Source organism: Heloderma suspectum, chromosome 4, assembly GCF_057233095.1.
Source record: "Heloderma suspectum isolate Gila_16-S chromosome 4, 16-S_ref, whole genome shotgun sequence".
In the NCBI taxonomy this organism is placed as follows: domain Eukaryota; kingdom Metazoa; phylum Chordata; class Lepidosauria; order Squamata; family Helodermatidae; genus Heloderma; species Heloderma suspectum.
The window spans coordinates 191793083-191816629 of record NC_139461.1 but is presented as its reverse complement, the minus strand read 5'-3'; the positions used below and the strand labels follow the sequence as shown (position 1 = coordinate 191816629).

The 23547-nt window shown below is 46.3% G+C and overlaps 1 protein-coding gene across 1 annotated transcript in view; it reads left to right on the top strand.

Annotated features, from left to right (window-relative positions):
- Positions 1 to 21126, top strand: part of LOC146347877 (pancreatic alpha-amylase-like) — a 31667-nt gene extending 10541 nt beyond the window's left edge. Inside the window, exons 4-10 of the mRNA XM_084851662.1 lie at positions 11202 to 11432; positions 13205 to 13338; positions 13450 to 13572; positions 13690 to 13789; positions 17329 to 17450; positions 19294 to 19419; positions 20826 to 21126. Coding sequence (XP_084707788.1) covers positions 11202 to 11432; positions 13205 to 13338; positions 13450 to 13572; positions 13690 to 13789; positions 17329 to 17450; positions 19294 to 19419; positions 20826 to 21015 — 1026 coding nt within the window. The 3' untranslated portion in view covers positions 21016 to 21126. The remainder of the gene's footprint in view (positions 1 to 11201; positions 11433 to 13204; positions 13339 to 13449; positions 13573 to 13689; positions 13790 to 17328; positions 17451 to 19293; positions 19420 to 20825) is intronic.
- The last annotated feature ends 2421 nt before the right edge of the window (positions 21127 to 23547 follow it).

The following is a 23547-nucleotide window of genomic DNA, read 5'->3' as shown; positions in this document are numbered from 1 at the left end:
TGCGAACTTCTGTCCATAGTTCTTCCGGGAGCCTATCTACTAAATCTAGTCCCTTAAATCTATTCTTCACCTCCACTGCATATTCATGAGGAATATTAGTGAGCTCATATCTAACTGATCTGTGGGTCTTCCCTATTCTCTTTAGTCTGATTCTAAATTGTGCAATAAGAAGTTCGTGATCTGAACTACAATCAGCTCCAGGTCTTGTTTTTACCAACTGCATAGATGTTTGCCACCTTTGGCTACAAAGGATGTAGTTAATCTGATTTTGGTGTCGACCGTCTGGTGAAGTCCATGTATAAAGTCGTCTCTTAGGTTGTTGGAAGAGGTTGTTATGCACAGTGAGTTGTCTTGGCAAAATTCTATCAGCCTATGTCCTGCTTCATTTTGTTCTCCCAGACCATTTGTTGTTGTTCAGTCGTTCAGTCGTGTCCGACTCTTCGTGACCCCATGGACCATAGCACGCCAGGCCTTCCTGTCCTGCGCTCTCTCCCGGAGCGTGCTCAAGTTCATATTCATTGCATCCGTGATGCTATCTAGCCATCTCATCCTCTGCCGTCCCCTTCTCCTTTTGCCTTCAGTCTTTCCCAGCATCAAGGTCTTTTCCAGGGAGTTTTCTCTTCGCATTAGGTGGCCAAAATATTGGAGCTTCAGCTTCATTATCTGTCCTTCCAATGAGCACTCAGGGTTGATTTCCTTTAGGATGGACTGATTTGACCTCCTTGCAGTCCAGGGCACTCGTAAGAGTCTTCTCCAGCACCACAGTTCGAAAGCATCAATTCTTCGGCGCTCAGCCTTCCTTATAGTCCAGCTCTCACAGCCATACATTACTACTGGGAAAACCATAGCTTTGATTAGACGGACCTTTGTCGGCAAGGTGATGTCTCTGCTTCTTACTATGCTGTCTAGGTTGGCCATAGCTTTCCTCCCAAGGAGCAAGCGTCTTTTAATTTCATGGCTACAGTCACCGTCTGCGGTGATCTTGGAGCCCAAGAAAGTAAAATCTGTCACTGCTTCCATTTCTTCCCCTTCTATATGCCAGGAGGTGATAGGGCCAGATGACATGATCTTCGTTTTTTTAATGTTGAGTTTCAAACCAGCTTTTGCACTCTCCTCTTTCACCCTCAACAAGAGGCTCTTGAGATCCTCTTCGCTTTCTGCCATTAGGGTGGTATCGTCTGCATATCGGAGGTTGTTGATAATTCTCCCGGCAATCTTAATTCCGACCTCTGATTCATCCAACCCGGCATTTCTCATGATGTACTCTGCATATAAGTTAAATAAGCAGGGTGACAATATGCAGCCTTGTCGTACTCCTTTCCCAATTTTGAACCAATCGGTTGTTCCATCTCTGGTTCTTACTGTTGCTTCTTGATCCTCGTACAGGTTTCTCAGGAGACAGGTAAGGTGGTCTGGTACTCCCATCTCTTTCAGAATTTGCCACAGTTTGTTGTGATCCACACAATCAAAGGCTTTAGCGTAGTCAATGAAGCAGAAATAGACGTTTTTCTGGAATTCTCTTGCTTTCTCCATGATGCAGCGAATGTTGGCGATTTGATCTCTAGTTCCTCTGCCTCTTCGAAACCCAGCTTGTACTTCTGGTAGTTCTCGGTTCGCATACTGCTGAAGCCTAGCTTGTAGGATTTTGAGCATCACCTTGCTGGCATGTGAAATGAGTGCAATTGTGCGGTAGTTTGAACACTCTTTGGCGTTGCCCTTCTTTGGAATTGGAATGTAAACTGACCTTTTCCAGTCTTGTGGCCACTGTTGAGTGTTCCAGATTTGTTGGCATATTGAATGCAGCACTTTAACAGCATCATCTTTTAGGATTTTAAATAGCTCAGCTGGAATACTGTCATCTCTTGTATTACTATTGTATCTTGTAATACTAACAGTATTAGTAACAATACTGTTGTTACTAATGCTTCCTAAGGCCCACTTGACTTCACTCTCTAGGATGTCCGGCTCAAGTTCAGTGACCGCACTATCATGGCTATCAGGGACATTCAGATCTTTCCTGTATAGTTCTTCTGTGTATTCTTGCCACCTCTTCTTAATCTCATCTGCTTCTGTTAGGTCCCTGCCTTCTTTGTCCTTTATCATGCCCATCTTTGCACAAAACGTTCCCTTGAGATCTCCAATTTTCTTGAAGAGATCTCTAGTCTTTCCCATTCTGTTGTTTTCCTCAATTTCTTTGCATTGTTCATTTAAGAAGGCCTTCTTGTCTCTCCTTGCTATTCTCTGGAACTCTGCATTCAGTTGGGTATATCTTCCCCTTTCTCCCTTGCTTTTCGCTTCCCTTCTTTCCTCAGCTACTTGTAAAGCCTCATCAGACAGCCACTTGGCTTTCTTGCATTTCTTTTTCTTTGGGACGGATTTCGTTGCTGCCTCCTGAACAATGTTACGGACCTCCGTCCATAGTTCCTCAGGCACTCTGTCTATCAGGTCTAATCCCTGAAATCTATTCCTCACCTCCACTGTATATTCATCAGGGATATGATTTAGGTCATACCTGAACGGTTTAGTGGTTTTCCCGACGTTCTTCAATTTAAGCCGAAATTTTGCAAGAAGCAGCTCATGATCTGAGCCACAGTCAGCTCCAGGTCTTGTTTTTACTGACTGTATGGAGCTTCTCCATCTTTGGCTGCAAAGGACATAATCAATCTGATTTCGATACTGACCATCTGGTGAGGTCCATGTGTAGAGTCGCCTCTTGTGCTGTTGGAAAAGAGTGTTTGCTATGATCAGCATGTTCTCTTGGCAAAACTCTATTAGCTTTTGTCCTGCTTCATTTTGTACACCAAGGCCATGCCTGCCTGTTATCCCGGTGATTTCTTGACTTCCTACTTTAGCATTCCAATCCCCTATGATGAAGAGGACATCTTTTTTTGGTGTTAGTTCTAGAAGGTGTTGTAGGTCTTCATAGAACCGATCAACCTCAGCTTCTTCGGCCTCAGTGGTTGGGGCATAGACTTGAATTACTGTGATGTTGAATGGTTTGCCTTGGATTCGTACTGAGATCATTCTATCATTTTTAAGATTGTACCCCAGTACTGCTTTTCCCACCCTTTTGTTGACTATGAGTGCTACTCCATTTCTTCTAAGGGATTCTTGCCCACAGTAGTAGATATGATGGTCACCTGAATTAAATTCGCCCATGCCTGTCCATTTTAGTTCGCTGATTCCCAAGATGTCGATGTTCAATCTTGCCATCTCATGTTTGACCACCTCCAGCTTACCTTGATTCATTGATCTGACATTCCAGGTTCCTAAACAATATTGTTCTTTACAGCATCGGATTTTCTTTTCACCACCAGACACATCCACAGCTGAGTGTCCTTTCGGGTTTGGCCTAGCCACTTCACTCTTTCTGGCGCTACTTGGAAATACCCTCTGCTCTTCCCCAGTAGCATATTGGACACCTTCCGACCTGAGGGGCTCATCTTCCGGCGTCATCTCTTTTAGCCTTGTGATACGTTCCATGGGGTTTTCTTGGCAAGAATACTGGAGTGGGTTGCCATTTCCTTCTCCAGTGGACCACATTTTGTCAGAACTCTCTGCCATGACCTGTCCGTCTTGGGTGGCCCTGCACGGCATAGCTTATGGCTTCACTGAGTTACGCAAGCCCCTTCGCCACAACAAGGCAGTGATCCATGAAGGGGCTCCCAGACCATGCTTGCCTGTAATTCCAGGTGTCGTTTGACTACCCACCTTAGCATTCCAGTCTCCTGTAATGAAAATAACATCTTTGTTTGGCGTACTATCCAGTAGGTGCTGCAGATCCTCATAGAACTGATCTACTTCTGCTTCTTCAGCATCTGTGGTTGGGGCATATATTTGGATCACTGTGATGTTAAATGGCTTACCCTGAATTCGAATTGAGATCATTCTGTCATTTTTTGGATTGTATCCAAGCACTGCTTTAGCCACTTTATTATTAATTACTCCATTTCTTCTGTGGTCCTCTTGTCCACAGTAGTAGATCTGGTGGCCATTTGATGTGAAGTGGCCCATTCCAGTCCATTTCAGTTCACTGACACCCAAAATGTCTATATTTAATCTTGACATCTCCCCAGTAACCACATCCAATTTGCCCTGGCTCATAGATCTTACATTCCAGGTTCCTATGGTGTGTTGATCTTTAGAACATCGGATTCGTCGTTCACCACCAGCACCATCGGCTGCTAGCCGTCCTTTCGGCTTTGAGCGAGCTGCGTCATCACATCTGGGGCTAGTTGAATTTATCCTCTGTTCCTCCTCCCCAGTAGCATTTTGACCATCTTCCGACCTATGTAAATATTTACGTAGCCTATCACGGCTAAAGCGGGAACGCAAATGACATCCCCTACGCCATTTGCGTTCCCGTTTTCTCTGTGATAGGCTACGTAAATATTTACGTAGTCTATGACAGCTAAAACAGGAACGCAAATGGCGTCCCCTACTCAGGACACCATTTGCGTCCGCAGCAGCCCAGGAGCAGCCGGAGTCGCCGCCAGGTAGGCTCCGTTTCGCGGGGCTTTCGTGAGGTGGTGGGACGGGTTGCTCCGTTCCACCACAGATTCTGGGGGCCTGAATTCACTGGCATTCGGCCCCCCTGGGATCCGTGGCAGAATTCTCTAACATCCCTAAAAAAAAGGGAACGCAAATGGTGGCGGCTACGGCAGCCGCCATTTGTGTTCCCTTTTTTTTAGCTGTGATAGGCTACGTAAATATTTATGTAGCCTATCACGGTGAAAAAGCAAACGCAAATGGCGGCCGCTGTAGCTGCCGCCATTTGCGTTCCCAGTGAGACGGCATCACTCTATGTCACACAACTCAAGAGAGATGCAGATGATGTAAATGCCATCCGGAGCAGGCAGGCTGAGAATTCTGGGCAGCAAGGTCCACTGAACACAAGAAATGCACCCTCCATAAAATCTATAGATAGGCTCTGGCATACTTATTCCTGCTCAGGCTGTGGTGGAACACATCAGCACTCTCTGTGCAGATTCAAGGATGCCGAGTGCAGGTTTTGCAAGAAGGGTCACCTTGAGCGAGTCTGCCATTCAAAATCTGTCAGCATGAGGCCAGGGAACCACAACAAGTAGTCACTCTACCTAGCATCTCATGGTGTTGATTATCCACAGGGTGATGAAACTCAACAGCTATATCACATTCAGCAGGTCTGTGGCAAGGAACCTCATGATTCTGTGTTGTAGGCAACAGTATTAATCAATGGTTGGAAGTGCAAAATGGAAGTGGATTCAGGGTCTGGGCTATCCATAATTAACAGAGACACCTTTAAGCACATATTTTCTGGGACCCTTGCTCCAAAGTTGTCAAGTCCATCATGCATACTGCATGGTTACAATGCAAATTAGGTTGCTATTGTTGGATGCTGCACTGAAGATGTACAGTGTGGCTCCTTCCAAGGGAAGCTTCCACTTATAATTGTGGAGGGGCAGAGGAAAAACCTCTTGGGGAGAGAGAAACTGGTTCTCATCAATCGGGATTACCGTTCAAGGACTTAATGCCTTTACAGCAGGTCAGCTTGCAGCGATTGTTCATAAATTTCCAAGGGTATTTTCTGAAGAATTGGGAAAATACAAGGGGAAGCCAGTGTCATTCCATCCGGATCCATCTTTTGCACCAATTTCCATAAAAGCCAGGAACGTGCCTTTCGTATTATGGGGGGGGGGGGAATGAAGAAATGCTTGAGCATCTCATCAAGCAAGGTGTGCTAGAACGAGTTACACAGACCCATTGTGCCAGTATTAAAGCCTAATGAGAAGGTGAGACTGTGTGGGGATTACAAGTGCACTGTGAATAAGGCACCTAAGTAGCATCCATATCCAGTGCCTGCTGTCAATCAACTCCTCGCTGTTCTTGGTGGAGGGACGGTCTTTGCAAAACTTGATCTGGCCCAAGCATATGAACAGTTGGTCGTTGATGATTCTACAGCAGATGCCCCCCAAATAATCACTCATCGAGGGGGATTCCAAGTGAAGCATCTGCAATTTGGAATTTCTGTTGCAGCCGGACTATTCCAACAATTCATGGAAACCCTACTTTCTGGAATTCCAAGTGTTGTATTATATTTTGACCATGTCCTACTCATGGGATCAACAGAGGAAGAACTTGCTGAATGACTTGAAGAAGTCCTGCATCATTATGACACATCTGGCATTCATGTAAAAAAGGAGAAATGTGAAATTGGAACATCCAGCATAACACTGTTGGCCTTTCGTATTGATGCTTCTGGCATTCACCCCACTGAAGACAAAATATGTGCCATTCACGATGCACCTGCTCCAAAAACAAAGCAGGAACTTCAAGCCTTCTTGGGACTTCTCAGTTTCTACCATGTGTTTCTTCCACAAAAGGCTACCATTGCTGAGCCACTGCATTGCTTGCTGGGAAAAGGAGTTCCTTGGAAATGGACCAGCTAGCATGAGAATGCTTTCCAGAGTGTCAAACACTTGTTGAGTTCAAATTCTGTGCTTGTACATTATGATGAAAAGAAGCCACTAATCCTTACCACTGATGTTTCTTCTTACGGGGTCGGTGCTGTGCTAAGCCACAAATTCCCAGATGGTACAGAAGTACAAATTGCTTATTATTCAAGGACTATGTCATCCACTGAAGGAAACTTTGCACAAATTGATAGAGAAGCCCTGGCTGTTACTGCAGGAGTCGAGAAGCTCCACAACTATCTCTATGGCCATGCTTTTGAAATACACATGGACCACAAGCCTCTTCTAGGAATCTTCTCTCCTGGTAAGCCTTCTCCCTGCATATTATCACTTTGTATGCAGTGCTGGAGCATTCTGCTCCATGTTTATGATTATACACTTGTCTACAAACCAGGAAAGGCAACAGCTAATGCTGACGGATTGAGTCAGGTACCACTTCAAATTCCAGATTTTGTTGTACCTCCTCCACTGGAAGTCTTGATGCTAGAAGCCCTTCCTGGCCCACTTCTTCAGGCTGATCAAATTGCTAAGCTGACTGCTCAAGATCTTGTACTGATTCATGTTTTAAAGTGGGTATGGAGGAGATGGCTGGATGAGGAACTGCCAGAGGAATTTAAGCCATTCAAACACCATCAGCATGAGATGTCTGCCCATAAGGGATCTCTGCTTTGGGTACCATGTTGTTATTCTAGATAAGGGTCATCAAACCATCTTGACCACGCTGCATGCAGCTCATCCAGGGATTGTTTGTATTAAAGCATCAGCCAGAACCTATGTCTGGTGGCTGGTATTGACTCAGATATTGAAAAAAAAACTGTAAATGAGTGCAGTACTTGTCAAACCACTAGGCACAATCCATCAAGGGCACCTATCTTTCCATGGGAAGTGACCAAGAAGCCTTGTTCAAGAATTCATATGGATTTTGCAGGACCATTTCAAGGAAAACAATTTTTTGGTTGTGGTAGATTCTTACTCGATGTGGCTTGAAGTAGTCTTAATACCATCACAAATAGCCCCTGCTACAAACAGCTCTGCATCACTTATTTGCAACCCATGGGCTGCCTGATACTATGGTCTCAGACAATGGGACTACATTTACATCTGCTGAATTTAAAACGTTTGCAGACAAGAACCTTATTCAGTCTGTCACCATTGCACCTCGTCATCCTCGAGCAAATGGCCAAGCAGAACGGATGGTGCAGACAACAAAAGATGCCCTGAAGCGCATTAAGGGAGGAGACTGGCCAACATGCCTTGCCAGCTGATTTCTCATTGCTGAACAAGTCACTCCTTGTGCAACAACAGGAGTCAGTCCTGCAGAGTTACTTATGGGGCAGCATCTAAAAACTTGCCTTGACCATCTCCACCCAGACTTAGCTGAAGATTGATAAAGCAAATGAGAGTAAGCTCTGGATGCTGATTTCTGAGCTCATACTCTCTGTCCATTTGCCCCACAAGATCAGGTGTTTGCTTGGACCTATGGTGCTGGACCAAGATGGGTTCTTTCCTCTATCACTGAAGTCTCTGGACATGTGTCATACAAGGTCCAGTGTGCAGATGGGTCAGTGTGGCATCACCATGTTGACCAGCTGAGAAGGCCTTCTGGCCAGAGTGGGTTGTCATCAGCAGAGGTAGCTGCTGAAGATCTATCTGGAACTGATGAGTTTCTCTCATTGTCTGTTGAAATGCCAGAACCACTAAGCAATGGGAGCAATACTCCTGCCTTATCTACAGCAGTTACTGAAAGGAAGTCATCTGAGCGATCTACACCTACTAGTCAACTGCAGAGACCATGCTGTGAAAGGGGTCGTCCTCCTTGGTTGAAAGACTATGATAGCTAAGGGGGAAGGAATGTTATGTATTCTAGTGGATATTGTGAGTTAGTTATTGTTTTTGAACCTTGGCAGCTCCTGTAGAATTGGGAGCAGCAACAGTGGGTGGAGTTTCTGCCAAGCCCTCACTTCTGTTAGTGCTGAACAAAGAACAGTTGTGTTTTGAGGCCTGCTGATTCCTGTAGTCATTCCTACTACCAATACAACAGTGTGAGATTGCATTGCACTCAGCTTCATGTTTAAACCACCTTGCTGGCACTTGCACATGTAACATTAGTTCACCAGGGATCTATGGCCCTGGAATACACAACACTGATGTGCTACTATTTCACTTACTGGTACCAGTACCTAGTTTAAACATGATGCTGAGCACATGGAACCATGTGTAAGTAATGCATGTGTTTGTTTTGTAACATGTCTGGCATCACACTTAATCTGGGCCTGATGCTGAAGATGGCGCACAGTGGAGCACAACCTGCTAGGTAAAATAATAAATGCAAATTTATTAACTACTGTTCACATTTATCAAGATTGCTTTCTGACCTGATGATGGGTTTGATTCAGTGAGATGCGCAGGGATATAAGCAATAACCTTTCTGGAATCCCAGTGCCCCCCTGTCCTGTTGCCAGGACTCATAGTGGTGGGGCCATCAGTGGCCTTGATGGTATTGCACAATCTACTATGTATTTTCCTTTTTCCAACCTTCATTCATTTATCTTCTCTGAAAATAGATCGACAGTGACCAGGTTTGCATGTCACGGCAGGAAATTGTGGGTTATTTAGGGAATCCTCAGGCCTGCATGCTTCTCCCTCCCCTCTTCTCCTGTGGCACAGCTGCAAGAGGAGTTCAGAAGCTTTTGCTTCCATTTCTGGTTAGCTGCAGCTTGTCGTGTTGTCCGAACCCAACAACCCGTCTTCTATCTTAACTATGATTTCTTTGAAACAAGCCATCTTCATCTTCAAGCCATGAGTTAGGAAGCTGGCTTGGGTTTTCTTGGGGGGGGGGGTGTCAACATAGTTAATATTAACCACAGTTTAGGGTTCAGACATAACATTAGAATATAAGGACATAAGAGCCCTGCTGGATCAGACCAAGGATCCATCTAGTCCAGCATTCTGTTCACACAGTGGCCAACCAGCTGTCGACCAGGAACCCATAAGCAGAACATGAGTGCAACAGCACCCTCCTGCCCATGTTCCCCAGCAACTGGTGTACATAGGCATACCACCTCTGGTACTGGAGGTAGCACATAGCCATCAAGACTAGTAGCCATTGGTAGCCTTTTCCTCCAGGAATTTGTTTAAACTGCTTTTAAAGCCATCCAAATTGGTGGCCATCACTACATCCTGTGGTAGCGAGTTCCATAGTTTAACTATGCACTGTGTGAAGAAGCACTTCCTTTTATTGTCCTGAATCTCCCACCAATCAGCTTTATGGGATGACCTTGGGTTCAAGTATTATGTGAGAGGGAGAAAAAAGTCTCCCTATCCACATTCTCCATATCATGCATAATTCTGTACACCTCTATCTTGTCTCCCCTTGCCCTCCTTTTTCCAAGCTAAACAATCCCAGCTGTTGTAACCTTCCCTCACAGAGGAGATGCTCCAGCCCCTTGATCATTTTAGCTGCTCGTTTCTGCACTTTTTCCAGCTCTACAATATCTTTTTTTAGTGTGGTGACCAGAGCCAGACACTGCATTCCAACTGTGGCCACACCATAGATTTGTATAGGGGCAGTAGGATATTTGCAGTTTTATTCTCAATTCCTTTTCTAATTATGCCTAACGTGGAGGTACCATTAAACTGTGGTAAATGGTAACCAGAAAAAAAAGCTTCCAAACTCCTCCCTGTGGCCACACTGGAGTCAAGGAGGGGGAAGCGCACAGGCCTGAGGCATGTCTATGTTCATTCTTGACACGCTAAACTCTGGTTTAGTGTAGGGATGTGGAGCTTTCTTCACCTCAGGGGTGAAGTAGTTCTGGGTCAGCATGTTGCAGGCCACTTGCCAGCAGTGGATGGGGCCAAACCCCAAAGTGGGTGGGTCCACCCCACTGCTGGCATGTAGCCTCAGCACAAGTGCCTAGACCGCCCCCCCTCTCTCACACACACCATCCTTCCCCACTGTAATCAGGCTTCTAAAATCCTCCATTGGTGCCAACGGAGTCTTTTAAAAATCCTGACTGAAGCAGGGAAGGAGCAATATTTTGAGGGGGGATTCAGAGGAATGGGGAGGGGAAGATCAGCCTTCCCCTCCCCAGTAGCAACCCTCCCTGAAAACGCCTCCCACCCATGTTGCAGTGAGGATTTTAAAAGTCTCCATGGGCACCAATGGAGACTTTTTTAAAAGTCTCATTGAAGCATGGGAGGGAGGAGGGGATAGCCTTTATCTCTGATCACTGATTAGGGATGATGGCAGCAGGGAAGCCCGCAGGCCAGATGGGGACCTCCTGTAGGCCAGGCATTCCCCATCCCTGGTTTAATGTGTCATCCTAACATGGCTATTGTGTCAGAACTTTGGTCCATTTAGACTAGTACAGTCTACTCCAGTAGTTCTGTAATGGTGTGCTGCCAGAGAACTGCTAGGGTGTTGAGGAAATACATTCATGAAGAATATTAAAGGCTCCTGTTAGTCAACAGTATACACCCATAGAGGAGGCTGCTCCCTGTGTCTCTGCATGATTTACTGTTTTAAATCCACCACCCCTGAGGCGAGGTCATTCTCCTACATTCTCCTGTACCAGAAGTGGTGCTGAGGCACAGCGGGGTTATCTGGCCTCAGAGGAGGCACTGCTGCAATTAAGCACCCCAGATCTGGGATCTTCCACATGTACGACTTATGTGCTGCCACTGAGCTATAGTTGCATTTGGGGGGCATGAAAAGGGGCACTGATTTCTCCAGATCCACTTTTCCGACAGGTTCGTGACTGTCGCCTCGTCAGCCTTCTCGACCTTGCCCTAGAGAAAGACTATGTGCGCTCCAAAGTCGCAGAGTACCTGAACCACCTGATTGATGTTGGAGTAGCGGGATTCCGCATTGATGCATCCAAGCATATGTGGCCTGGGGACATGGAAGCATTTTTAAATAAGCTAAAAAATCTAAGCACTGAATGGTTTGCTGAAGGGACAAGGCCCTTCATCTTCCAAGAGGTAATCTGTCCATCTGTCTGTCTTTCTGTCTGTCCATCATGTTGAATATAAATGTTAAGCACATACAAGGCCACCTGAGAAGATGGCCATTTGCTGTGTCCCCAAGACTAGCTAAAGACAGTGGAGGCCGGCGGCTCTGATTTTGGTGGGGCTGTAAATCCTTCCTGGGTTTCAGTCAAAATCAGCCAGAACTCTAAAGGAGCTATCCAAGGCACTGAACCTATTTTGGGGATAGAGTTTAGCACTTTGGGTGGCTCCTTTAGAGTTCTGGCTGGTTCTGAATGAAACTCAGAATGGATTCACAGCCCCATCGAAATCAGAGCCACCAGCCTCTACTGGCTAAAGACTCACCACCCCTTTCCCACTTCGCATGGAGCAAGAAGGTTGGAGGCAACATGAGATCATTCTCCATTTGTATGCTCCACCTCTAAGGGGGCCCTGTGGCAGGGAGCGGGGGCTTGCCATCCGATCCTGGAGTTGGCATTGCATATGCATATACTTTAATTTGTAGGGGTTCCAGTGCATACTCAGATCTCAATGTGAACAGGTGCAGCCTTATTCTTTTCCATGCGGGGGAATGTGCTGGACATACAATGTTGGTGATGGGGTACTTTGTATGATAACATAGTCAAGAAGATGGCCTCCTAGGCATTCATGCAGGCACTGTAGAAATGTGTTTCCAAACATCCATATTATCTTTTCCTACAACAAAATGGTGCTTTTTCCTAAGTAATGTATTTAGCATCGGGGCAGCAGGCAAAACCTCCATTTTATTCCAGTAGTCATGTTGGTTCTTTGATATAAGTGGGTCAAAAATACAAAATTGCACAGGCTCGGAGTATTATTATTATTTTTTAAAATAATAATAATCAAGGTTGGCAATCCGCTTTTTGGTGTTTTGCTCTAACATATCAGGAATGTAGAAGGAGTTACAGAGGGTGAGGAAGAGAAGATGAATGTTAGTTGTGTGCTTTACAACTGAAGTAATAGAGAAGGCCATCTAAAGGACCCCCATATGACCATTCAGGGTCCAGAATTACCTAGTTACATCCACTGGGTAAAAGTCCAGTAGTAAGTAGGTAGTAGACAGGCAGGTAGATGAATGGATGGATGTACTTGCCTTTGGGTAGGAATACTGGAACATTTAGCATTCTGACAGGTTATGACAGGCCTCATGGGATTTTTCCCCTGACTGTTTTGGATAGCAACCGGCATGGCATGGCTTTATACACTCACACCATTTAGGCTGTTTTGTTTCTTGTCTGCCAGCCCTTCTATTATACTGCACCCCCACAACCCACCTTGTTTGCTCCTGCTATTTGCTTGTAGCACAGGGTCAATTCACATGTGCATGCAGATGACTTCTTTAGTCAACACTTGCTGGCTCACAGCTGAATGTGTGAACCTGACACCATTGAAAGGCATTTGGTTAGAGGTGATGTGAAACAATTCTGTGATCTTTGACAGCAATTCACGCTTGCAAGTCACCACTCGATGGGTATGTATGTGTGAACCAGCCAATACTGAAGTGTGTGTGTGTGTGTGTGTGTGTGTGTAATTTAGCCTGTAGGCACAGAGTGGACACAATTAATGTGTGGAGGATGATTCTGCTCCACAAATTCAAATAAATTATCTCTGAGTCCTTTCATTGCTTTCCTACATCAAAAGACAACTTTTCCTATGTAGAGCTGATTATCTCTCTCTCTGTATATATAACTTCTTTTCCACCCGGAGGTTACTATACTATAATGGATTTTTTAAATTTTCACCAGGTGATTGATCTGGGTGGAGAGTCAATTAAATCCAGTGACTACTTTGGAAATGGCCGGGTAACTGAATTCAAATATGGTTCAAAACTAGGGACCGTCATTCGCAAGTGGAACGGAGAAAAGATGGCTTATTTGAAGTAATTTTATTTTAGATACCTTAAAAAAATCCCGCAACCCAAACCTTAGATTCCTGCACATCTTGAAATACAGTGATCAGTTAATTTGACCCTTTTCTCCATTTTCTTTAGGAACTGGGGAGAAGGCTGGAGTTTTATGCCTTCTGATAAAGCCGTTGTCTTTGTAGATAATCATGATAACCAGAGAGGGCATGGTGCTGGCGGTGCTTCCATTTTGACTTTCTGGGATGCCAGGTGAGGAATAATGCATTTAAAGGTCTGACTGACTCCTCCTCTCTCCCCTCTAACTGAGAGAAGTGTAAATCTTGGTTTCTGATTCTCCCTTCCTTTTCTTTTTCTGTATATGTTCAGGCTCTATAAAATGGGAGTTGGTTTCATGCTTGCTCACCCATATGGTTTTACCCGTGTAATGTCAAGTTTCCGCTGGCCAAGGCGTTTTGAAAATGGAAAGGTCAGTCAATTGCTATTGTGTAATAATAACATAACATGAAAAAGTAGTTATTATGTATTATTTATTTAGTATAAAAGAGGTGTATCCCATCCTGCACAAGTTCAAGGAGGCCCACAATCTTTATACCAGAGGGCTGTTGCAGGTTGCAGTAAATTGGGTGGTGGTGGGGGAGATACTTTTGGTGGGACTGAGGGGCAAGAATCACAGAGAGCTTCAAAGGCCTGCTGCTGAATATCTTACGTTACAATCCTATATACACTTACTTGAGAGTGAGTCTTATTGAGCTCAGTGAGACTTACCTCTGTGTAGACATGCATAGGATTATGCTGTTAGACTCCAAAAAGAACCACGGTATTCTAACACCACCTTTCTTGTGATTATTTCATAACCACTAGACATGTGTGCCTCTGAAGAATAATCATGTGTGGGCTGAAGCACAGTTGGATCAGGGCAATGCCTTGCCCTTTCTAAATAGTACTTCTAACATTAAAGGGCTCAGGCTTAATATTATTTACTTAATTTGAATGAAATGAGCAAGACAAGTGTGAACTCTGCTCCTGACTGAGACTCACAGCCATCATTAAAGTGGTGCTGGTACCACAGTTGTGAAACTCCTTCACCAGAAATGAGCCAAATTATGTACCTGGTCTACATGTTCAATGGAATGACAGGGCAGGTGGCAGAGTGGACTGTATTTATTTATGTTTTATTTATTCATTAGATTTATTAGCTGCCCATCTGGCTGGCTACTTGGCTGCTCTAGGTGGTGTACAATATGAATAACATAAAATACAACATAGTCAACTAAACAAAACAACATTGCTTTAAAAAAAAAACCTAACCCACCCCAAATGCCCACCTGAACAGCCAGGTTTTCAAAGCCTGGTGGAAGCTCATCAAAGAGGGAGCATGGCAGAGGTCACTAGAGAGGGAATTCCACAAAGTGGGGGCCACCACAGAAAAGGCCCTCTCCCTAGTCCTCACCAGCCTAGGCCGATCTCGTTGAGTGGCATCCCTGGTGTTGCTGAAGGCGCTCCTTAAGATAGACTGGGCTGGAACTGTATAGGGTTTTAAAGGTCAATACCTTGAAATGGGCCCAGAAAACGACTGGTAACCAGTGCAACTCCTTCAGCACTGGAGTGATGAGATCTCACCGACAGCTGCCTTTAATCAGGTGGGCTGCTGCATTCTGCTCCAGCTGCAACTTCTGAACCGTCTTCAAGGGTAACCCCACATAGAGTGCATTACAGTAGTCTAGGTGAGAGGAGGCCAGGGCATGAACTACTGATGGGAGCAGATGGTTAGGGAGGTAGAGGCACAGCCGCTGTATCAGATGGAGTCGGTACAGCGCCACCCGGCTCGTGGCCAACACCTGAGCCTCCATGGACAGCTGGGAGTCTAAAATGACCCCCAGGCTGTGGACCTGGTCCTTCAGGGGCAGCCACACCCCCATGCAATACCAGTCACCATTCGATACTATTCAATACCACGTCAGCCTCCCCCAACCTCCCCTTGTCTCCCACCAAAAGTTCTTCGGTTTTGTCGGGGTTCAGTTTCAGCTTATTCCTTCCTATCCAGCCACTCACTGACTCCAGGCACTTGGGCAGGGCTTCTACAGCCACCCTTGGTGAGGATTTAAATGAGAGGTAGAGTTGCATGTCATCCGCATACTGGTGACACTGCACCCCAGACTTCCTGATGATATCCCCTAGCGGCTTCACATAGATGTTAAATAACACTGAGGAGAGAATAGAACCCTGTGGCATCCTACAAGTGAGCAGCCAAGGGTCTGAAGTCTCCTCCCCCAGAGCTACCCTCTAGTACCTACCAGAGATGAAGGAACAGAACAACCGTAATATAGTGTCCCCTATGCCCAACCCCTCCAGATGGTCCAGGAGGATACCCTGGTCACTAGGGATAGACGAGCCCATCTCCGTCCAGGATCGAGGAGCTTGACAAACTACCCCCTCACAGCTTGCGCAGCCCAGGCCTGCTCACTGAGCTTCCCTGCTCTCCTCACCTGCCTGCGAGCTGTGCGGGCTGCCCCTCTTCTGCACACTGGCCTTCAAAGGCCAGCGCGGGGAAGAGGGGACTTGGCGCAGCCACCCCCAGCCACTCGGCCTGGCCTCCAGCAGGAGGGGGCAGAGAGAAGAGGATAGGTGCCTCCTTGTTCCCTCTGTCCCCACCTGCTACAGCAGTGGCGGCTAGGGACAAGCTGGTCGTTTTCTGTAAGGCCAGGAAAACTCACAGAAAATGACAAGCCTTTCCTCCACCACTGCCGCTGTAGCAAGGATGGGGGAAGGAGGAGAGGCGCTGCCTTCTTCCCCTCTCCTTGCTGAGGGAGCGGGCGCCCGAGCTCTTGCCTGACTCAGCGTGCCACAAGTCAGGCAAGAGCTGAGGTCCACGAACTGGTGTCCAGGGGGCCAAACTGGCAGCTTCTCACCAGGCTTTGAGCCCCCCAACCGGATGCTGGTGACATCCCTATGGTCAACGGTATCAAAAGCCACTGAGAGGAGAACAAGGAAGGAGCATTCACCCCTATCCAGAGCCCTCCTCATATCATCCACCAAGGTGACTAAGGCCATTTCTGTCCCATGCCCAGGCCTGAAGCCCGACTGAAATGGATCTAGATAATCGGCTTCTTCCAAGTGTGTCTTCAACAGCATCGCCACCACCCGCTCAATCACCTTGCCCCCAAACGGCAGATTCGAGACCGGCTGAAAGTTTTTCAAGTCTTGGGGATCCAAGGAGAGCTTCTTTAACAGTGGTCTTATCACCGCCTCCTAGAGGGCTGAAGGCATCACTCCATCCTTGAGGGAGGCATTCACCACCACCCTGATCCCTTTCCTGAGTCTCTCCCTGCAGCTCATAATGAGCCAAGATAGGCAAGGATCAAGTAAGCAGGTGGTCAGCCTTAAAGGTGAAAGCACCTTGTCCACTTCATCAGAAGGAAGAAGCTGGAACAGATCCCACACAACCGGTCTGCCACTGGCCACCCCTCACTCACTAACTGTACTACTTATGTGGGGCATGCCATCTGTGAATGCTTTTGCATGTACAAAATTGCCTGAATTAAAAACCCCTAGCATATTACAGAGAGATTTTAGCCCAGACACTTCCTTGCTATGCTAGTTTTCTCATTGCAGGGCATAGGGGAGCATTCATAATATCATCCTCCACCTGCTATTGCACTCATGTCCTACTTGTGGGCTTCCCACAGGCAGCTGGTTGGCCGCTGTGAACAGAATGCTGGACTAGGGGGACCCTTGGTCTGATCCAGCAGGGCTCTTCTTTCGTTCTTAACTGCAATCTGAAATGGTACCATCTACTCAGATTCTACCACTTCAGGACTTGACTATCTCTTCTCACCTCATTCTGTCACATGAATTGGCCAGGCCTTAGGGTGAGCACTGATAATACATTCCCAATCAGATTGGCTAGTTTATACGTTCCAAGAAATGTGTTATGTTTACAGCTTTTTTTTTTTCACCTCTGTAGTCTAATATTTATGTTTTTACCAATTCACGTTTAACAACTAGGATGTTAACGATTGGGTTGGACCTCCAAGTAATGATGACGGGTCAACTAAAGCTGTTACGATTAATCCAGACACTACCTGTGGCAATGACTGGGTCTGTGAGCATCGGTGGCGTCAAATAAGGTTGGAAAGTGTACATTCTTAATGGCTCCAGTCCAACCCCAAGATAAGCATGCTTAAGATAGCTACATTTAGTTGCCTTAATCATGCTTAGGGATGGCGGAGAATTTCTCCACGAATCTTTGGGAGGCCGAATGCCAACGCATTCGGCCCCCCGAAATTGGTGGTGAAATTCTCCGCCGCCCCCCCCCCCCCCGGGATGGGACTTACCTCATGCGAATGTCCCTCTTGGTGGCGGGTCCCGGCGGCGTTTCGGTGGGGGCGGGGGCAGCGGCCGGTCTTCTGACCAGCTGCCGCCGCCGCCACCATTGCAAAATAAAAAAGGAAAGTAAAAAAAAAACACACCACACCCGTGATAGGCTACGTAACGATTTACGTAGCCTATCACAGCTAGATTTCCAAAGTCAGCCGTGATAGGCTACATAAATCGTCACGTAGCCTATCACGGGTGACTTTGGAAAAAAAAAAGCGCGTACGCAAATGGCGACGCCCATGGGGCGCCGCCATTTGCATTCCTTAGTTTGGCACGTCTAGTCTACATAAAGATTTACGTAGACTATGGCGAAAATAAGGACAACGCAAATAGCGTTCCCTTATTTTCGCCGTAGTCTACGTAAATCTTTACGTAGACTACTCGTGCCAAACTAAGGAACGCAAATGGCGGCGCCCCATGTGCGCTGCCATTTGCGTACGCACTTTTTTTTTTCAAAGTCACCCGTGATAGGCTACGTGACAATTTACATAGCCTATCACAGCTGACTTTGGAAATCTAGCCGTGATAGGCTATGTAAATCGTTACGTAGCCTATCATGGGTGTGTGTTGTTGTTTTTTTACTTTACTTTTTTTTTCGCGGCCGGGTAGATGGGGCGCTCCTCCCCAGCCTGAATTTCGGCGGCGAGGGATGGGGCGCCTCCCCCCCGGCCTGAATTTCGGCCGGGCGAGGCTGGGCGCCTCCCCCCCTCGCCTGAACTTCGGGGGGAGAACTGAAGCGCCTCCCCCCCACCGCGAAGCAAGCTGCGGGACCAGGTAAGTCCCTTTCGTCCATCCCTAATCATGCTTAGCTATTCATCGGATTTTAGTTAGTGCTGTGCTGAAAATTTCTCCCACTTTTTTTTTTTTTTACCATTCTCATTCTCATTCACTTTGATAGAAAATAAATTGCTTTCAAGAAGAAATTCAAAAGAGGAGAAATTTCAGAGAAATTCTCATGGGTTGTGTTTGGAGTTCTTGTGCTTAACTTACTTGTGAGGTGGCTGAGAAGTGTGCATGAGTGTCCTGTCTGTCATCTCTGTGGCAGCCTGTAGCCTCCTCAGCTTCTCGCACTTCACTTAAGGCCATCATGAGGAAGACCTCATGAGGCATTTCCTCCCATGGGGATTTTTCAGTTCAAAAAGTGCAGGTGGCCTGGGAGGCTGCAGAGCGATGGGAAGATGCGTAATAGAGTGACAAAAGGCACACAGCACCCTTGACCACCTGGCAGTGATCAGGTAAGCTCAAAAATACCACCAAAAGAAATTTAAAATTCTACCTCAGAAAAGTGGAAGCCTCATCACAGTTGATGCTGTTGCTACCTACAGAAGAAGTGCAATAAACCAAAAACCCTTAGGAAAAAAGAAAGGACCTGTGCTACAACTCCTGTTATTATTGAGCCCTATCTGTGAGAAACTGTGGGAAAATTTCTCTTCCCTTAGGAGGAATTTGGTGAAATCCCACCCCCCCATTTCTCTGCCCACAAATAGGCTGGAGAATTTGGAGAGGCTATTTCTGCACAGCTCTAATTTTAGTCAGTCTTAGACTTTATACTACAGTTTTTTAATTACCTTTCGACCCAATTTCTCCTCAAAGGAACATGGTTATTTTCCGCAATGTTGTGGCTGGAGAGCCATTTACCAATTGGTGGGATAATAACAGCAATCAAGTGGCATTTGGACGTGGCAACAAAGGATTCATTGTCTTTAATAATGATGACAGGTAAGTTGGCAGAGATTTTTCAGATACATCGATCTAGCTGGAACCTGAAGCTATATCGTATCAAGCATAACAGTTTAACCAATGCTGCACAGCATCACAGAACCTTCCATAGACAGGCAGCAGTGACTATTTTCGCATAATTAGTTCTGTGATTAAGAAGGCTAGGATGGTTGCGACAGGCTCACATTCTTTCAGAAACTGAAATCTCATGTTGGTATTAGTGCTGTGCTGAAAATTTCTCCTACATTTTTTCGACCATTCTCATTCAACTTTATAGAAGAGGAATTGCTTCAGTGAAAAGAAATTCAATGGTGAAGAAATTTCAGAGGAATTCTCATGGGTTGGGTTTGGGTTTCTTGGGCTTACCTTACTTAGGAGGTTTGTACAATCATCTCTCTGGCAGCCTCAGCTTCCTACGCTTCAATTAAAGCCCAGTTTAAGGCACCATGAGGTAATTCCTCCCACAGGGCTTTTTCAGATCAGGATGTGGAGGCAGCCTGAGAGGCTACCTGTGATTAGGTAAACTCAAAAACACCACAAAAACAAATTATAAAACACCCTAAATGAGGCAGAACAATGGAAGCCTCTTGAATGGGGTGAGGGGAGAAAACGTTCAGGAAATTGGAGGACTGATTTTGGCAGAGCACTAACTCCACCTCATCCTTGGAGCTGGACACCACACTGCCCCCACCTGCATTGCGGTGGATGCAAACTGGGGCCCAGCCTGCAAGACAGCTGATGCTGTTGTAGCATGAGACCCCCCAAAACCCATGGGAAAAAGGAAGAGCTGTGCTACAACCACTGCCAATGGGGAGACCTACCTGGGAGAAACTGTTGAGAATTTCTCCTCCCCTCGGAGAAATTCAGTGAAATTGTCTCCCAAATTGTGGGCCACAAGTAAAGTGGAGAATTTCAAAAGGTAGTTGGTATTGAGCAGTGCATAGCTGAATGATAGTCCTAGATCTGGGGTGTTGAACCTCTTTCAGCCTGAGGGCAAAATTCCATTCTGGAGAAGCTCTCAGGGACCGCATTGCATTGGTGGGTGGGTCCGAAGGCAAAAGGGGAGGGGCTAAAATATCAAAACATGCTAGCATATTTTCACTTAATGCCCTTACTGTCAGTAACTGAGCCTTGGGAGAGGCATGTTTGCCTTTTAGAGTGGGGGGAAAAAAACTGCAGAAAAGCCGGGAAACCACCACTGGTTGGGGCTGGTCAAGGGAAAGGGGGTAGGGCCATCTTGGGAACTCCAGAGGACCATATTTGGCCCCCAGGTTGACCATAATCAGCCCCCAGGCCTGAGGTTCTGCACCTCTGCCCTAGATAAGCCAAATTAGTGTAGCAGCTAAAACTTTATCATAAAAGATCTCTATTTAAATTTGCATTGCTTTTACACTTCTTTTTAATAGGAACATGTCTGAAACTTTGCAAACTGGCCTTCCTGCAGGCACTTACTGTGATGTCATTTCTGGGAAGAAAGAGGATAACATCTGCAGTGGAATTAAAATCGAAGTCCATGCTGACGGCACTGCTCATTTTCAGATTAGCAACTATGCTGAAGACCCGTATGTTGCGATCCATGAGGGTTCTAAATTATAATTCAAGCTAGAGAAAAGTCTCCCCTTGGTCTGGCTTTCCTGAATCATTTCTGAGTGACTTGGAAGAATTTAGAATCCTTCAAAAGAATAAATGGTTGCAACGCTCAAATGTATGTGCCATTTGTTTTATTGATGAAACAGTCTTTGCCACCAGCATTTTTTTTCTTTTGCCTCCCATTTATCTAAATGTCTCCATTTAGTCTCCATTTGGCCACTGATCTGAAAGAGAGCTGTAATGCATAGAATTGTTGCTCTGTTGATCGTGCCAATCTCAGATTGGTTTCCATTCCAGCTGTAGCTGTGCCCTCTGTGACTGTGGAGTCTCTGTCTCCATATGATGTGCCCCCAATGGACCCACAATTGTTGCAAAAAGCAGATAAAATTGAGGATAAGAATACTTCTATATACTAAAAATGTAGGTACATGTACACCAAACTAAACTTGCTGTGGCAAGTATAAGTACAAGTCTCGAGCTGGCGTGGGACCATTCGTGTCTTGAAAGTACAACCAGATGTGGTAATACCCAACATGATAAATGCAAGAAACTCTATGACCCAATCTACATGGGTGATTTAGTGTGGAGTGAGAGCACATCAGGGTTGTTCATGACACACGGCATTGTCGCCACTCTGCAGCAACCCCACAGCTTCCCCTGAAAATGGCGCATCTTCAGAAAGTCACTTTTCTGCATCTTTATTTTCCTTAAATGTGGCTCCTGAGTGGTTCCACTGCAGTGCACCCCATTCCCCCAAATTAAATCCTACATCCTGGGCATGCCTAAGGATGTGTCTGTGACCTGGCTGTGATCTGGTCAAGGGGTGGGGCCATCCTCCCCCCCCCACATTCCTTTTTTTCCACCATTGGCCATAGCACACTTTTTGGACACAGGCTTAGGGTTCTTTTCCCACCAGTTAGCACTAATTCGCAGTAGCACTATTTTGAATAGAGCTGTTTCACTCTATCACCACTGGCACTCCCCTTTCCTAGGGATGGTGGAGAATTCTGCCACGGATTTCAGTGAGGCCGAATGCACAGACATTTGGCCCCCTGAAACCCATGGTGGAATGGCCTTTCACCCCCCGCCCCCCCGCGGAATCCCCCCCCAGGTTGAAGCTTACCTGGGGCGGATATTCTGGTGGCGGCGGCTCTGGTGGCAGCGGCAGCAGCTGGCCTCTTGGCCGGCTGCTGCGGACTCAAATGGCGGCTGCCATAGCGGCTGTCATTTGCGTCTGGCCAGGCTGCCATGATAGGCTACGTAAGTATTTACGTAGCCTATCACGGCAAAGGCAGCCACGCAAATGGCTATGTAGCCTATCAACAACAACAACAAAACAGCGTACGCAAATGGTGGTGGCTACGGCGGCCGCCATTTGCGTTCCCTTTTTTTTTCTGTTTTAGCCTACGTAAGTATTTACGTAGGCTAAAACGGCGGGAAAAAAAGGAACGCAAATAGCACCCACTACGCTATTTGCATTCCCCTTTTTTTCGCCGTAATAGCTTGCGTAAATATTTACGTAGTCTAAAACAGTGGAAAAAAGGGAACGCAAATGGCAGCTGCCGTAGCCGCCGCCATTTGCGTCCACGTTTTTTCCCCCCTGGAAGGCTGCCCAGTGGCTGGATGTCTGTCTGTGGGCGGCCCCAGCCGGTGGCTCCATGGAATCTCCATGGAGCGGAGCCAGCCAGATCAGAATTTCAGGGGGAGGTGCAGAGTGCCTCCCCCCACCGTGAATCACCCCGTCGAAAAAGTAAGTGACTTTCATACATCCCTACCCTTTCCTTCTCTGTTTATTTTTAGTTTGCACTATATTGCAGTAGTGCTATTTCGCAATAGTACCAGTTCACTCTTTCACCACTGGCACTCTCCTTTCCTTCTCCTGTTTAGTTTTAGTTTGCACTATATCACAGTAGCACTATTCCACAATTGAACTGCTTCAGAAAAGCGTTGTTTCACTTTCTCATTACTCTGCAGTGGTGTGCTTTGGATGTAGGGCACGTGGCACTTTCTCCTGTTGCTCCTTTCTCTGCTGTTTATTTTTACCGTGTGCTACTTTACAGTAGTACTATTTCACAATAGCACTGTTTCACTCTCTCACTGCTTCATAGTGGTGTGCTTTTGGTATAGAGCACTTCTCTGCTGTTTATTTTTTACTTTGTACTATGCAGTGCACAGCTTCATATCAATGTAACCATCCTAGAAGTGGAGCACACTTATGAAGAGAAACTGTGGATGCAAGGGGAGAGGCATAATTCATCTCTTCCATTAAACTTTCCTGAGCAGGGGACCATGGACAGCAGTAGGAACAACCCTCTCCCTTTTGCTGAGCAGCATCTATGTGGTTGAATACATTCAGTTTTATTGGCGGGATTCCACCCACCCAACACCGAAGTAAGGCAGTTTCAAATGCAGAGATTGCAGTCTGACCTGTGAGAGTGGGTTTTTAGGTAGTGTATACTCCTCCCTCAAGCCGGGCGGCTCTACAAGGATTCCGTGGAGCCACTCGGCTTTAGGGAGGCTTACCTGGACCTGTTCACC